Here is an 18,467-nt window from a genome sequence, read left to right on the forward strand (position 1 = left end):
CATTGTGGTCCAAAGAGTTTGAATGCAAAAATAAAACAGTATATAGCTCATTGGGACAATACTCAGAATAAATAAATAAAATAAATATTTCTGTGCTGAAAGTTTTGTTCTCTGTATAAGTTATGAATAGCTATGTATTTGATTTGTTTTATATTTATCCTCTTTTATTATCATTACTTAGGCCTATTTAATTTTGTAGTAATTTGCTATACAGAGTGTAACTGAATAAGGTACATCATTTGAACTGGTGGTAGAAGATGGTATGTTGAACAAATGCCTTCAAAATATTAGTCCTATCTTAATTAGTGGAGAAGAAAATAAATTACAAAACTTTGATCAATGTTTTTGAGAAGTTGGTGGGACATAAAACCAGTAACATTATTATTATCATTACTGTGCACGTTCAAGCAATTAAGGAATTTTGCAATTTCATAGATCTGGGACACACTAAAACTGAATGGCTTGTATTTCTTAAAATGCTCCACATTCTAAAAAATATACATTTGAGTTTAAATATTCATTGTTATTTCTTACCTTCTTGTATAACCAGCTTGAGTTGTTTAACACTGTAATAGTCTAATAAAGAACAATGAATATGATGATATCTCAGGAACAGATGTACAGTACCGGGCGAGTTGGCCGTGCGGTTAGAGTGCGCAGCTGTGAGCTTGCATCCGGAGATAGTGTGTTCGAATCCCACTGTCCGCAGCCCTGAAGATGGTTTTCCGTGGTTTCTCATTTTTACACCAGGCAAATGCTGGGGCTGTACCTTAATTAAGGCCACGGCCACTTCCTTCCCACTCCTAGGCTTTTCCTATCCCATCGTCGCCATAAGACCTATCTGTGTCGGTGCGAGGTAAAACAAATAACAAGGGAAAAAAAAGCAGATGTACAGTGGAAAATAAAACTACTGATGAATATAGATAATTGAACGACAAGTAACTTCCACTATTTATAAACTTAACCATAATAGGTATTTGTTCCTATATTGACTTTTCTAAAGATATTAAAAACTATTTAAAATGGTATATGCTTGATCCCATTTTTGTTCTATATTTGTAAATAATTAAGACTTTAATAATCACCGATGAAGGGAATGTATTATGTTCCCAAAACATGTTTGAATAAATGACTTTCAGTGATAAAAGTATATTGACGAGGTGGACCAAGCATATACTATTTAAAATAGTTTTTAATTGCTTAAGTAACTTCTACACATTGGAAGAGGAAATTCTTATGACTAAGAAGCTGAAGGTAGAATTAGTAAGCCAGGTTTTGAGTCTATGATGACTGGGCGAGTTGACCGTGTGGTTAGCGCCTTGTAGCTTTGAGCTTGCATCCGGGAGATAGTGGGTTCAAACCCCACTGTCGGCAGCCCTGAATGTGGTTTTCCATTTTTACACCATGCAAATGCTGGGGCTGTACCTTAATTAAGGCCATGGCTGCTTCCTTCCCACTCCTAGACCTTTCCTATCCCCTCGTTGCCATAAGACCTATCCGTGTTGGTGCAAAGTAAAGCCAGTTGTAAAAAAAAAAGTCTGTGATGCATGATTCTTATGACACGTTTATCTGAATATATGAAGGAATGGATTTATTCATTTGATGAAGTTAACTTGCTTGCCATGGACTTCTCCAAACAAGCCTTATACTGTACATGGGATGATGTACAGAACTCCCTCAAATTTGTGGTAGACAAGGAAATTGGTTGTTCCGTTAATTAAAATGTATTATTTATGCTATGCATTACACAGGCAGTAAGAAAGCGTTTTGGGAAACAAATAAATTGTCACTGATCAAGCACTGGCAGGAAGTGTTTCAGTATTTTAAAGAGTAGAGTGTTGGAATTCTCAGTTTGTACTGTATTTCAAAAAAACAATGCTGTTGTAGTAGAGTTTGGACGAAAGAGAAAAATTGCATTGATGTGCTGAAAGCTGTAATTACAGCGAAACATTTCAATGCCTGTATGTGTGGGGAATTTTATACCTCCTTTCAAAAAAATCATAAGATCGTGACTCAGATACATGGTTCTGTAAAATACAGTTTACAGGATCCAACTGAGGAGGCATCCTTATCTTCTAGCAGTGGTACAGCTGGAAATGTCATTTAAAGGGTAAGTAGGCCTACATATATGGTATCTTCATTTTAACAATTTTTAAAGTGTTCCACTTTTTGGATTTTAAAATCTATGGGATCCCTAAACTTGCTTCACGCTGTGAACATACGATCTCTAAGAAAAGACAAAAGAAATTTACATTTTACCGAGCATTTGGCTGCACAGTTTGGGTCACCTAAATATTAGCTTGCATTCTGGAGATAATGGGTTTGAACCCCATTGTTGGCAGCCCTGAAGATGGTTTTTCTATGGTTTCCCGTTTTCACACCAGGTTAATGCCATGGTTGCTTCCTTTCCACTCCTAGCCCTTTCCTATTCCATCATCACTGTACAACCTATCTGTTGCATGAAATGCATGTCATGGTTATAATCTTATATTGAAAGTGCTAAATATATTTTAGAGAAATCCCATCTTTTCATTACTGTAAAATATATATTTACCCATTAAAATACAATTGGTTTATAGTGGAACATGTTTCATCCCTTCTTTTGGGACATCTTCAGCCACTTTGTGGATAAATATCATTCCAAAACACAAAGGATATACATCAAGTTAAAATCATGTAATACAGTTCGATGCTCAGTCCACTCACAAATATTTTACAATGTTGTTAGAGTCATCTTCATCCTCATTTTCCCATTTCCAGCTGACACCGGGTGGGAGCAAATGTGATTCCTCTCCACTTTGTTCTGTCGTTCCACCCTTCTTCTTTCGAGACGATGTTCCAATGGTAAACCATTTCCATGACGTTGTTTTTGGTGGTAACTTGTCCGTGCCTGACCGAGTCATCAGTACACCTAGCGGCACTGCAATTTTTGACGTCAGCTGTTGGTGGGATTTTTAAAATATTTTACTTTCAATCTTATCATAATATGAATAAGAGGCAGTGGGGAAGCTCGTACACCATAGATCACCTGCATAGTTGCAGAATAGTTTTGTGCTTGGAAAGAAGCAGCAGCCTCTTATTTAACAAACTGATATTATAAAGCAGTCAACTTTCGTTTCAGTATTCAATACCAAAAACCAAATCCCATGGTATAACAGCTCCGAATGGCCATGGCCTGCCAAGTGACCGCTGCTCAACCCAAAGGCCTGCAGATTAAGAGGTGTCATGTGGTCAGCACAATGAATCCTCTTGGTAGTTATTCTTGGCTTTCTAGACCAGAGCCGCCATCTCACCATCAGATAGCTCCTCAAATGAAATCATGTAGGCTGAGTGGACCTCAAACCAGTCCTCAGATCCAGGTTAAAATCCTTGACCTGGCCAGGAATCCAACCGGGAACCTCCGGGTAAGAGGCAGGCACGCCTCCTCTACACTGCAGGGTCGGCTCATTATTTAATATAGAATTTAAATATCAGAGAAAGTTTGTGTTTTGATTTTGGGAAGTCAATCAAAATCCAAGGCATACTTTTCTCTAATTGAAGGTTGCTGCTTACTGTGGGTAAAAGAATGTATCAAATGTTGTCATAGGTCTGTTTTGCTTTATTATTTAGCTTCTTCATCCTCACTTTTATCTTTTGTAAGCTTTATGTGTATGGTACATCCATAACCTACTAATCCATCATCAATGTCGTTCCATATATGCCTATGTTTCCCTCAGAGAAGGCCATACAAAAAAAGGAACACTCTTCATGAACTTTGATCTGGCCGCATTTGATTTTGAATGTCATTGTCATTAGTTATTCACCCAAGTTTTACTACATGGTAACATTTACTGCTTGTATATTGTCTTCAAATGACACATCAATGAGCGAGAAACTGTAAGTTCACTGAACGATCTAATCTTTTCTCTTCAGAAGCATTTCAACTATTTTTCGCTTTATTCTTTTGCTAGCGGTTTAATGTCACCCCAACATTTGCCTGGTGTAAAAACCGGAAACTATGGAAAACAATCTTCAGGGCTGCTGACAGTGGAATTCGAACCCATTATCTCCCAAATGCAAGCTCACAGCTATGCAACCTAAACTGCATGGCCAACTTGCTTGGTAAGCATTTCAAATAAATTATATTGATTATCAGCAATGATTACTGTTTAACAGGACAAAACAATAGGATTGTTGGCCTCAAAATTATATTGTACCTTATTTAGAGAAACAGTGCAATAATCCATTGAACTCACCCAATGTGCAATCAGCAGGGAAGAAGGGTGCTGCATCATGACCACACAACTTCTGAACTCTATACGAGCCCCAGCCAGCAGGATACAACACCAGGCCCAAAATGTAGAAGATTCCTACAGCATACATTGAATACAAGGAATGAAATTAACTTGTACTACAAAAGTGAAATCTGTTTGTATTTGAACTAGAATGAAGAGGAAATATTTAAGTTCTATAAAATATATCAACAAAACTAATACTGAAATAGAAAAAATATGAACTATTCAAAGTAAAAATTTACTCTTATTTCTGCAACAAATCTTGTCTATTAAATCTTATGCCTATTTAGATTCAATAACTCTTGTACATATACAGTAAAACCAGACAGACTCTGAAGAGAAGGACAAGGCAGCTCTGTCCATTGTCACCTCCCACCCCACCAAACTCACAGATTAAGCTTTCGAGTTTGTTGTTTAGCTTTTTCATGTCTGTGGCATTCTTCTTCAAATGTACAGGGTGACCCAAAAGTCTGTTAACATTTGACGAGGTAATACTTCACAGAATATTGGAGGTAGAGAGGTAATAATTGACACGCATGACTGGCATGATATGTGGTTTTATTGAAACCAAAATAAAGTACACCAAATGACCAACACATGGCGCTGGACAGCAACGTGTTGGTACAAGTGGCCACACATGCTTGACATGACATGGGGTTTTATTGACACCAACAACGACTGCACAAACAGGCCGACAGATGGTGCTGGATAACAACACACCAATGATGCCGTATGGTATAAGAGGAGCTGTCGTGAGATGTGGCATGTTGACATTACCAAAAAAGGCACTGTTAGTGAAGCAAACATCACAGCAACCTGACTCGTCAGACCTAGAATATTACATGTGGGATGTCTTTGATTGGGAGACTAATCAACATTTTTCACAATTTGACTGATTCCCTAAGAGCTGCCTTTACCTAAGAAATGTCTAACATCAATAAGGACCATGTGATTCGTGCATGTTAATACTTCTGGTTCCACATTAAAGCCTTCACTGTAGCTAAAGGCAGTTACATCAAATAAATCTGTTCTGTAATCATTACTGCATCTACATTCCAAATTTTGCATAAATACATTTCATTATTCATCAGAATTGGTTATGTTTCCACAGTGAATCTAATGTGTCCTCAAAATCCTTATGGCTCCTGTGCAATAGTACATAAACTACAGTTGAATGTTGGTATCTCAAACCTCCATTGTTTGAATTTCAGTACATCAAAGTAACTTCAATTTCCTGGCCATCTGTCCTATTCTTCATGTGTATTTATTTCTCTATTACCCGAAATTAGATTACATGAATTCCTCGAAACAAACATTTGCTCCCCAGAAGCTGAAATATGCTGTAACTTGACCTTTGTACAGCATTGACTGTGCGATACAGCATTTAAGGTTTGTGTATTGTTCCTTAACCTACTACAGTACATCTTCCCAGCCAACCTCGGTATGTTTACACCTGTCTACCCCTGGTGCCTTGACCATAAGCAGTTGGAACTACATGAGCCCTCTCCTGTACCATGCGTTAAGTGCAGGGGGTATTTTTCGATCACCGGGAGAGTTGACTGTGCGGTTAGGGATGCACAACTGTAAGCTTGCGTCCAGGAAATTGTGTATTTGAACCCTACTGTCAGCAGCCTCGAAGATTGTTTTCTGTAGTTTCCTATTTCCACACAAGGCAAATGTTAGGGCTGTGGCTTAATTAAGGCCATAGCCACTTTCTTCCCACAACTAGACCTTTTCTATCCCATCCTCGTCATAAGACCTATCTGTGTCGGTGTGATGTAAAGCAAATTGTTGCTTTTTGCGATCCTACTTACAGAGTCAGTGGAATGTAAATAATAGTGTTTTCACAACAATTAGTGTTAGTAAGAAGCAGCTTTAAGAGTAAAAACAGAAGGAACCAATGGATTTTTTTCCCAAAGTGTTAATGGAGGTATGTTTCATGTTCCTCTACTGTATGTAATTTGTCTGCAACAAATTGCTGTAACAATAGTTGTAATTAAAATGATAAAATGCTTTGAGTTTGTGTTTGTATAGTTAAATAACACCGTATACTGCATCAACTTGCTGATACATATGATTCACTTATACTTGCTAAAAAACGAGAATTCTCTATATCTCAAAATTTCGATAACTCAAGATAAAATTTAGCTCCTGAGGTGATTTGAGGTATTGAGCTTTGACTGTACACATTGACATACTTTTCAGGAAGTGTAACACCAAGATTTGTTAAAAATGGTATGTTCAACTTTTAAATAATTTTTTAAAATCAGGTTTCCTCAAATCTTACCTGCTACAACCTGAGCTGCTCCTGATGTAGTGAAAATGCTCTTACGAAACACACTCTGGAAACAGCAGCTAAGCACTGCAGCTAACACCGTCAAGGTCATGATTGCCAAACCAAGACACAGGAATACCATTGCTGCTTTCCAACATGGTGGAAACACTACTGAGTCTGTACCTAGTCCATGCAGGTTGAATGGACCACAGTGTTGTCTCCCAGACATCCAGGTACAGCGGGTGTAGATACCCACTGTCGGAGAGAACAGCTCACTCGTGTTCTCTGGGGAAGGAATGAAAAACAATAACAAAACTTAACAGTACTCATAAGTACACAATACAGGTCGAAACACTTGAATACTAGATAATAGAAAAGCACTGGGAAGCTGGCTTCCAGTCAAGGCTCGATGGATTCTGGATATCTTAAATAATATCATAAATATTTCCCAGTTTGTTTGCACATAATACACAGTTCAAAAATTAGGAGAACATGTTTTGTAACGTCTGCATTAAAATGTCAGGTGACCCCTCAAAACAAAGTGAATAGCAGTGCGTCTGAGTGTCGTTGTGAGGTACATAGACTACTGCGGTCATTTGAGCCCATTGTATGTCAACCAGCACATCCCACGAGACATTTTAATGAGGTTCAAAATGCAACGGCCGTCATTTTGATCCAGGAAGGATGGACTTTTCGTCGTGTTGCTATGGATCTCAATGTCTCTCCATCGGTTATTCACCACTTGTGGAATCGCTACGAGACAGGCCAGCTCACAAGGAAGGTTGGAGAAGGTCATAGACGCATGAAAACCCCACAGGATGACCGATATCTTACCATCTGTGCGTTGCAGCATCATTCACCAACTGTCAGAGAACTGCAACAAGACCTCAGGAGGGTCACTGGAGTCATGGTGTCTGACCAGACAGTAAGGAACAGCTAAAGAGAAGTGTCCTTACCACCCAGACATCCTGTTCGAGTGCCCCGTTTAACACAACAACATTGCGCAGCTCGCCTTCTGTTTGCCCGTACCAACATCTACAGGCAACTTTACCAATGGAGACCTGTGTTGTTAACAGACAAGTCCAAATTTTCTCTGACACAGCGTGATGGATGTCAATGTGTATGGAGACACCATCATGAGCAGTACATGCCAGATGTTGTCCAGGAGACAACCGATTTGGACAAGGTTCTGTGATGGTGTGGGGTGGCATCAGTATTGGTGGCTGTACGGATCATGTCATCATTCGTGGTAATCTTACCGCTGCGGGGTGTTGGCCCTGAATTTGTACTCATGCACGACAATGCCAGGGCTCATGTAGCGCGCCTCACCAGAGCTGTCTTGCGAGAACTGGACATTCAAGAGATGGAATGGCCAGCAGTGAGTTCCGACCTTAATCCCATTGAGCATGTGTGGGATAGGCTTGACAGAAGTTTTTGTGGGTGTCCTGTTCCACCACAGGCTCTCCAAGATCTCAGACAGGCTCTCATTGAAGAATGGGACTTGCTACCGCAACGTGACCTCCATCGACTTATATAGAGCATGCCACGTAGGTGCCAAGCTGTGATAAATGCTCATGGAGGACATACACCATACTGAAGCTCTCCAACTGTGATAAAAATCCACCATGGAGGACTGTTATCACTTTGTTTTCGCCCCCTATTTGGACATTTCCTTTTGTGTTCTGAAAATGAATGGGAATCCATCGATGTCCTTTTGTATACTTTAACGGTAAAGAATAAAGGTTTATTTGGTAATATACCTGGGTGTGAAGTATTGTTTTGTGGAGCATAGCATGCGTTCAAAAACATGTTCCTGTAATTTTTTTGAACTGTGTAGAATTAAATGCCTGTTAAGTAAGACTGCGTAACTTCAGTTAAGTAAAAAAAAATACTACAGGAAAATTGTTGAGAGTGTCAGTCTCAGTTAACATTTTACTAGTACTGAAAGACATTAACATTACATGAGATGCTTAGAATAGCAGGGGCGTACGTGCCTAGGTATGTTTTGTTGTTTTTTCTTGCAACATGTAATATGGCTGTTAAGTGTGAATGGCTGATACATCTTGGTTCTGAACGAAATCTCCATTTGAATATAGCATGTTGTGCGACCTTATGCACAGCAGGTCAATGTCGAGAATAACAAAGGCATATGAGCCTGCCTGCCAGCCAGTCACTGTCCTGCAATAGCTACTGTGTATTTAACAGCATGGGGCAATAAATCTCTTAACAGAGGATGTTGTTTGTTTTCAGCCCTTCAACCCTCATAAATGCCTTAAGCATTTTAATGCATATTTGTTGTTTTAGATTTAATCTTTCTTGTACGGTGATATCTGTTTGAAAGTTTGGCTATTTTTTTTTTTTTTTTGTCAGTCTTTTGCTTCAAAAGCTAGTTATAACGCTCATTCTCGATATCATTCAGTCCTTGCAGTAATATTTGGTGTACCGGTATTTAGTGTTGTGTATTTAGATTTGTGCTTTTAACCATTATCGTTCAAGGAATGAAACTTGTAGTGTAGACTTTTCATTATTATTTACTTTTATTAAAACACAAACAATGGGCAATACAGACAGTACTTCTCCTTCTCATTACATAAATTGTCCTAGGAAATGCTGTGTACAGAAAAACAAATGAAAATAAACGTGGCCAAGAAGAAGAGAAATACAGATTAAGATCATTTAAGTTCAAAAACTAAAAGTGTTGAAAGTGCAAAGGAAGTGTGTCTCCTTGTCAGTGTGCTTATTTCGAGAAAGTGGGTTGAGATGAAATTGATGAAATATTTTGACAATTTTGGGGAATAGGGGTTTGCAATTTACCGAACAACTATTTAAATAAACTAATGACAAGTGTGTATTTGAAAATATTGTGTGTAGAAATTCTGGATGTATTCTTTAACAAATGGTGCGTACATTTAATTCCCAAGAAAACAGTAATATCAACATTCCATCTACGCAACAGGCATTCAAATTACAAAACGGAAATGAGATTCAGAGGTCAGTTCTACAGTACGGCAGGCTTTCTCATATTAGTATGCATTTCCATTTTGCAAGAAAACAGTTTCATTCTCAACACACAAATATTGTGCACATACAATGTTCATATAGTTTCCAAAATATTGTGTGCAATGTACCGTATGTTCCCATCATGTTCATGTGTACAAGACTGGAAGTGCTGCCTCCAGCAAGCCAAACAGGTGAGAAGTTAAGCAGTACGGTATGTGAGATTGTATCAGCTTTGTGTTGCATTAGCATTACTTTTTGAAAACAGGCTTTGTTATACAGTAAGTTACAATATTTTTTTTCTTATAGATTAGAAGTGATTTTACGAAGTATTACGCTATGAAAGGTGAAGTTAGACCTTAGGAAAGGATGTAAACAGTCCTTGTGCAAAACTTTCATAATGTTAGCGAAATGTTTAGTCATTACGCTGATTAAGCCAGGAGACAGGCTAATCATGTGGTATATGTCATAGGCAGCAAGGAAATCAGGTGTATGTGCGTATGGAGTCCATGCAATGCAACAATTGAAGGTACTAGACATAGGACAGCAAATGTACTATTATCAATGGTTCCAGGTTCTTCTAAAGGTAAGACAAGACATTCTCTCCATAATGTGGTTTACAGATGGGGTATGGTTCCACCTATCAGGCTTCATCAACATGTAAAATAACAAATACTGGGCTCTGTGGAGTGATGTGGCACCCCAGGTGAGTAGTCTAAGGTTAAACATGAAGCTAAAATTTAGGTGTACAATTATTCTCCATCCCTAGTACACACAATCCAAAGAACATACCTGCTGATGGCTTTAGTCGTGGAGGTCCTATGAGCCACTTGGGAGTAAGAACAGCCGAGAGTACCGCTAGTGTTGCTACCAGCGTCAATAGCGTCCACAGCAGACTACGAAGTGTCACTATAACGTAACACATGGTCCTGAAACAGTAGACAATATATTCACTAATGTTCTGTTACCTATTATGTAACAACAAGCAGTAAGTCTACCTACCAAAACTTCTTAGATTAATGTCTTTATTCCTCCACCCAACCATCACATCTAACTATCTTTAAATGGATGGTGATGTAAAGAACCATAAAAAGGCAGAATTAGATCCCCCCAAAGCAAGGGGTCTAAGGATCAAATTATTCAAAATTTTTATAATACCATTTGTTATGCTTTATTAGTATCCTACGGATTTCAAACAGAATAACTTGAGTTAATGGGCAGTCTACATAAACTAGAGATTGTGAATGACTATGAATATCTAGAATTATAGATGGGCCGTGAAGGCATCAATGGCAATATCCAGAATTGTTCATCAGCAGTGAGGAAGAGATAAAGCATAGTATTACCTTGGGAAGAGTGCCATAAAAATGCTAAAAAGATCTGGAAGGACAGAACACTAACTAAAACCACGTAAGTCCAACTAGTGGAAACTCTTGTGCTTTCAGTGTTCTTTTAAGGCTGTGAAATGTGGACTTGTGAAGTCTCTGATATGAAGCACACAAGTTCATTTGGTATGAGATGCTGGCATATAATGCTACACTTTCCACAGATACAAAATATAACAAATCATCATTGCGCCTGTAAAACCAACTATATGAAATATTTCAGCTCAGAACTTCAGCCTGTAAGATTCTGTCATTTAAGGTTCAATACTGTGCGAGTATATTCAAAGAAATCTTGCTCTAAATGACTTGTGCTGCGGGTCAATATTTCTACCACAACATTATCACAAACAATTTTTCCAGGTGCAATACAATGTCTCAATCATGGAAGAGCTGAACATCTCTCAACCCTTGACTTCCTGCGAGATACCAAAGAATTCCGAGGTTCTTTGGTCACTTAACCAGAAGAGATGGAGAAAACCTTGAATGGACCATCATTCAAGAAGGCAGGAGACAAAGAGGAAGGGCAGCGCATAGGCGACCTGACCAGATGAAGAAGATCAGCAATATGTAGTTCGAGCAAATGTTGAGGAAGGCTGAAGATCAACTAGGGTGGTGTAACTATATCAAGAATGGAACAGGAATAGTGTCACGATGCTCAGAGATGAGGAACATGACCAATAGTGCTGATTGGAATCCTAAGGAAGGTTTTCTAATCTGTTTTCATTTCTTATCAGGACTACTAGTGAACTAACTAACACCATGGCACTGCAGCTCTGAAGGGCCTTGGCCTACCAAGCGACCGGTGCTCAACCCGAAGGCCTGCAGATTATGAGGTATCGTGTGGTCAGCGCGATGAATCCTCTAGGACGTTATTCTTGGCTTTCTAGACTGAGGGCGCTCTCTCACCGTCAGGTAGTTCCTCAATTCTAATCACGTAGGCTGAGTGGACCTCGAACCAGCCCTCAGGTAAAAAATCGAACCTGGGGCCTCCGGGTGAGAGGCAGGCATGCTACCCCTACATCATGGGGCCAGCATAGAAGAAATAATTGAACATGTTAATTTACATTCCAATCCATTGCAATAATGTAAAGAAAAAAGAGAAAAGAGAAAAACATTTTGATTTGGATATTGAATGAACTCTAACATGAAGTATGACAACAAAATTATTTTAATATCAATATATTAAACTAGCAAGGTACCCGTGCTTCGCTACGGTATTATACTGAAATTTATAATTGAATGCTTATTGTTTTAGATATATAACCCGCCGAAATTCGCGATCTGACACGTTTTCAGCGAGAATCCACCAATATTCCCGATCTGACTCGTTTTCTATTACATTACGGCACGTTTCCTCCCATTTTTCAATCTTCCTTTCCAGCAATCGATTTCGTACTTCACGGGCTAGGCTCAGGTATTCTTCCCGGTCAGTTGGGTCCGTAAATCTTTGCCATACCGTATTTTCCTATAATCATTTTTAATCTGGATAAAATCCTTCAGGAGATCCGGCGTGGTGTCATATTGGGTCTTGGCGGCACTGAACCTGCGGCCGGACTGCATTCTTAGTCATTACCCGTCCAGGAGCCGTTTCCAGCGCGGTCCGCACATTTGACGACGGTCCGGAACATTATTATTATTATTGTTATTATTATTATTATTATTAATAATGTTATTCTTCTTATTATTATTATTACTATTATGTGTTGCTGGGATGAATGATGACAGGGAAAATCGGAGTATCCGGAGAAAAACCTGTCCCGCCTCCGTTTTGTCCAGCACGAATGTCACATGGAGTGACCGGGATTTGAACCACGGAACCCAGCTGTGAGAGGCCGGCGCGCTGCCGCCTGAGCAACGGAGGATCCCTATAAGTACATTAAGAACAGTAAAATCAATTGGTCTCACCTCCTTTTACACCCCACCGCCGTTAGTTTTTACTGCCAACCCCCCCCCCCCCCAAATTAAAAGAAGGCGTGTTCCTTTATGTTTAAGGGAGATTCCAAACACCAATGTTCACGTCTATTACCTTCAGTTTTGAGATATAAGTATCCCCATAAATATAATTTACTTTTGTCACTTCATTTTAAACTACTCCCCCCCCCCCCCAAGTGAATTTTCCCGCAAAAATTACTTGTTTCTTTAATAGTGAAGGATCTTCTAAATACCAATTATCACGACTCTAACTTCTTCACTTTTTAATTTATGTGTCCTCATGAAAGGAATTCAACTCCTTTACACTCCCGCCCGCCAAGATGGTTTCCCCACCAAAACGTGTTTTTCTTTGTTTTTAAAGGAGATCCAAATACCAATTTTCACGTCTGTAACAACTTTAGTTTTTATTAGATGTATATATTCTCATGCAATTAAAGTCAATTAATTTGTCAATTCTTTCACCCCCCTCCCCCCGCTTCATTGGATTTTCCGAGAATATGTGTTTCTTTACTTTTAAAGCAGATTGCAAATATCAAATTTCACGTCTGTAACATCTTAATGTTTAAGATATCAGTAGCCTAATTAAAAGAATTCAACACCATTTTCAGTCACTTTCACCCCCCCCCCTCCACCAAAGTGGTATTTCCGAAAATTAAAAATACACGTTTCTTTATGTTTAATAGAGATAGAAATACCATTTTTCACTTCTGTAACATGTTAAGTTTTTTTAAATATACTGTAAAAATTCTAATTTTAAAATTTCACCCCTTTTGGGTTCCCCTTAAGTGGAGTTTCCAAAAACAAATCACCTATGTTTCTTTACATTTACATGAGATTCCAAACACCCACTTTTTACGTCTGTAACATTTTACGTTTCCAAGAAAATCTTTCAAAAAATTCACCCAAATTTGTCACTTCAGTTTAACCGCCATTAATAGGATTTTCCAAAAACTAAAAAAATTCGTGTTTCTTTATTTTTAAAGGAGATCCCATATACAAATTTTCAGTTCTGTAATATCTTCCGTTTCTGAGATATATGTATCCTCATTAAAGGCATTCAACCCATTTTTCACCCTTTTACACCCCTCCTATTGGAATTTACAGGAAACAAAAAATACGTTTTCCTTTATTTTTAGAGGAGATTGTAACTACTAATTTTTACATCTGTAAATTTTAAAGTTTTAAGATGTAGACACATTCATTATAAAAAATTCACCCCCCTTTTCACCCCTCAATATTTGGATTTTCCAAAAACGAAAAAATATGTGTTTCTTTACATTTAAAGTAGATCCCAAATGCCAATTTTCAGGTCTGTAATATCTTCAGGTTCTGAAATATAAGTAGCCTCATTAAATGCATTCAACCCATTATTCACCCTTTTACACCCTTCCTATTGGGATTTTCCGAAAACAAAAGAATACGTGTTTCTTTATTTTTAAAGGAGATTCTAAATACCAATTTTTACATCTATAAACTGTAACAGTTTTGAGATATAGATACACTCATTTTAAAACATCACCCCGTTTTCAACCCCCCCCCCCATTAATTGGATTTTCCAAAAACAAAAAATACGTTGAGAACTTCCTAACTGTCTGACTGAATTTTGAAACTTATATAAAACTCTGCATTTATAATGGAAAATATGAAAATTAACATTCATTAAATAAAATACACACTCGTCGAACCCTGTACTGACACTTACTTGTTACCTGCTTACTTACACATACGTTATTTGAAGGGCGCCAGCTGTCACTCAGTACAGCAATAATAGAATGAGACTCTTGACTATCTCTAGGGTGTGGGGTAATAAGCTTACTTTTGACAACATACCATACAAGTTCTGGGAAAAGGAGATTGGCGTTCGGTTTCCCCATTAATTTTGAGGTTAAGATATTTTACTTTCAAAGAAATGAAACTATGAATTCGTTTGATAGAACAATATATATTCTTTAAATAATATATTAAAAAATAGTGAGTCTTGTTGCGATAAAACAGATGAAAATATGAAATTATGACATTGCAACTGACAGAAACTAGGCATGAATTTAGATTCTTCTTGACCGGACATTTAACAATTTATACGAAATATTTCCCTCACTGATTCACTTGACTGTACCTTCAACACTTTGAGTGTAATTACGACGTAATCCATTGCTCTGGTGTTTACTGTAGATGTGTCACGCCTAACTTGGTGATACATCCTTGCGACTGCTTCTTCTCCATATCATCTGACTTCTTTGTAAGTCAATATGGTATGACCTCTTGGCAGGTCCAGGGTTGCCCTCTCTGACTCCTTGGTAAGCCTTGCGTCCGCGTCTTCCACTAAGTGACGGACCAACCATTTGGTCTCACTCTCTCAATGACCAATATTGGCTCACTGAGTCTTCTCCATCTCTCGTTCACACTGGTTGACTGGCCAACAAAGGCCTCTTGATCTAGTAGACTACTTCACTGTACTGCATCCGTATAAGTAATGACTGACGCTACAATGTGCATCCACCTTATATAGACTTGGTTGACACAGCTACGTAATCTCCAAAAATAACAATGACATACTTCCACCTACGCGACAGATATTACACGCAGTGGTGAAATAGCCCCGCGGCGACGAGTCCGTGCGCGCATATTCTAAATAAATACAATGACGTAGCCATGGCTTGGCGATGACTTGGCAGAATCGCCAGAGGTCTAGCAATATCACAACGTCACTTCCAATCTCTGATATATACAACAATTCTCACTGTACAGGTATTGAGTGTTATACTACACATACGTATATATGTATACATCTAAGTGCAATCTTGCAAGCAACAGGCAATTGCAAAATTGAATAAAACGGATAATTACAATAATAGTACAATATCACAGATAACATAATAATAATAATAATAATAATAATAATAATAATAATAATAATAATAATAATAATAATAAAATACAGATAAAATCATACAATAATAAAAATACAGATATCATCTTGTAACGGGATTTGAACCGTTACAATTCGCCTCCCTCATAAATAAATCGAAGAACAAAGAATCGATTGATTTATGAACAAAATTATATATATAACACTGACACAGATAAACACTTTAAATGAATATACAACAATGATTTTCTTTTTCAGCATCCATACATTTTATAATACATCACATATGAGAATTCTTCTCGCACATTGCCATCGTAGATAACTGTTCAGTGTCCCATTCTCTCTCTTTCTCTCATACAAATCACAAGAGTATAGCCCTTAATTTAACACACACAAATAATTTCAATCAATATACAACATTCTTCTCCTTTTTTTATTTAACATATCAAAATATTTTGTGAAATATCACTTATATGAGAACTTTTCTCGCATATGGTTATCGCAGATAACTGTCCAATGTCCTGTTCTCAGTTTTGTCACACAGAACATGACAATGTAGCACTTATTCTTCCAATGCACCAATACGACACTTGGTTCACACGCTAATTCATGTATGTTAATTTTATTTTGCCAGTTTCTTACAAAAATTTAATCATCTTACTCTTATTTCAACAAATCTCACGTGAAATACTCCTTTACATATATAATACTACAAATACCGACAATATCCCCTTCCTGATCTTTTAAGGAATATGCACACTTCCCGATACGATTCACAATAGTGAAATACCCCTGATAAAAAAATAACTTCAACATATTTCCCGCCGCTGCAGATGATGGGAATGGAACTCTAAGTAGCACCTTGTCACTCAAACTGAATCAATTTTGCCCTTGTAAACTTACATATCTCAATAAATCACATCCTACTTGGCAACAATAATTAAAGAATCAATACTATGGCTACAAGATGGTTCAATTATTCCGTAATCCAGCATAATGTTTATTTGTTCTTAGACGTCACTAGCATTTTTAAGTTGAATGGGGTACTTACCTCCCACAAACGATGAATGGTCATGTACTACAAATTTATGTTCAAATACGTGTTCTTCCTCACTTACCACTAAATACATCTCGATGCTTACCTAACATCGAACACAATTACTCCTCTGTAATTCACTCAAATTACCTCACGTCACTGCCTCATACCGACGATCCCTCAGATCCTGGTCGTATAGACACGTAACACACCCAACAACACATTTCCTCTCACTAGGAACAACTTCACTTACCTCTCATATATTTCAAAGAACACACGTCACCAACACACTTACCTCAGACCATCATAATTAATACGCACTTCTTTGCTAGTTATATCCCAGAACAAACACACACTACCTAAATTAAAGTCTATTCTACTTCCATGATTTGAAACCAAGTCAGCTCCTAAAACAACTGAATACACAAGTTCTGGTACAACACATAGATGAAACTTACAATCACCTTCTATCGTGATTACTACCACTATCATCTTATTTACTCACTGTAACTTACCCAACGGCTGTTATAAAATAGTACCTTCTTCACATCACAATTTCCATCATCGGAGTTACTACTTCACTACTTACATTATATTCTCAGTATTATAAGTACTTACATTTTTTTTTAACAGAACACTTCTTACGTCTACCTTACTACTACTATTAATTAATTATTTATGACTACGTCATTACTTAAATATCTCACTTAACACTACTTTCACTACATAACTACTTATACTAAATACCAGTTCATCTTCTACCTTTGGACTGTTCACTTAATTTACCCGATTCCCTGTGAATCTGAAATACTCTGGCTCCATAAAGAAACTTGGATAACATTCATATTAAGACTATCATAGTCTCTCTGATAACTCAAACCTGTACGCCTCCCATCTTCCGATTCTCTCTGATTACTCCTCTGACCCTCTCTTTCACAACTCAAATACATACGCCTCCCATCTTCCGATTCTCTCTGATTACTCTTCTGACCTTCTCTCTCATAACTCAAATACATACGCCTCCCATCTTCCGATTCTCTCTGATTCCTCTTCTGATCCTCTCTCTCATAACTCAAATACATACGCCTCCCATCTCCCGATTCTTTCTGATTACTCATCTGATCCCCTCTCTCATAACTCAAATACATACGCTTCCCATCTTCCGATTCTCTCTGATTACTCTTCTGACTTTCTCTCTCATAACTCAAATACATACGCCTCCCATCTTCCGATTCTCTCTGATTACTCTTCCGACCACTATCACCTTCAACACAACTATTAATCCTCTGCGGATCATAATCAATCCCTCTCCTCTGATACACTGCTAACATTTTCCCCCTTCTCTCTACAATATTACTTTCCCTAGACATCATACGCTCTCTCTCTCGCGCGCGCCCTTGCACACATTCTTTCCAAAGCCTATCAATGAACACTTTAAACTCTCCTAAATTAGACATATTATTCCAGTATACTCGAAACCATATTCTACTTTCACCGACAAACACATTAGACAAAATCTCCAACACGTATTCCCATTCAATAACATTATTCCTCAACTTCCTTGCAAATCTTTTCTCGACTACTTTTACAAATTCTGTAGTACTGAACTTTTTTCCAGAAAACTTCGTTAAATCACGATCCCTATTGAACAAACCACTCGCTATTACCACTTCTCTCGCCGTCTCACCTCTACCTTTCT

At 37.9% G+C, this 18,467-nt stretch overlaps 1 protein-coding gene across 2 annotated transcripts in view; it reads right to left on the reverse strand.

Annotated features, from left to right (window-relative positions):
- The window catches only part of LOC136874082 (LHFPL tetraspan subfamily member 2 protein), a 237,726-nt gene that overhangs the window by 34,870 nt on the left and 184,389 nt on the right, over nt 1-18,467 (reverse strand). For both annotated transcript variants that reach the window (XM_067147618.2, XM_068227650.1), the window contains exons 2-4: nt 10,339-10,475; nt 6,562-6,834; nt 4,236-4,349 (exon numbers count right to left, since the gene is read on the reverse strand). In XM_067147618.2, the coding sequence (XP_067003719.1) occupies nt 4,236-4,349; nt 6,562-6,834; nt 10,339-10,471 (520 nt within the window). In that variant the 5' untranslated portion in view covers nt 10,472-10,475. The remainder of the gene's footprint in view (nt 1-4,235; nt 4,350-6,561; nt 6,835-10,338; nt 10,476-18,467) is intronic.

The sequence above is a fragment of the Anabrus simplex genome, chromosome 5, assembly GCF_040414725.1.
Source record: "Anabrus simplex isolate iqAnaSimp1 chromosome 5, ASM4041472v1, whole genome shotgun sequence".
Lineage (NCBI taxonomy): Eukaryota > Metazoa > Arthropoda > Insecta > Orthoptera > Tettigoniidae > Anabrus > Anabrus simplex.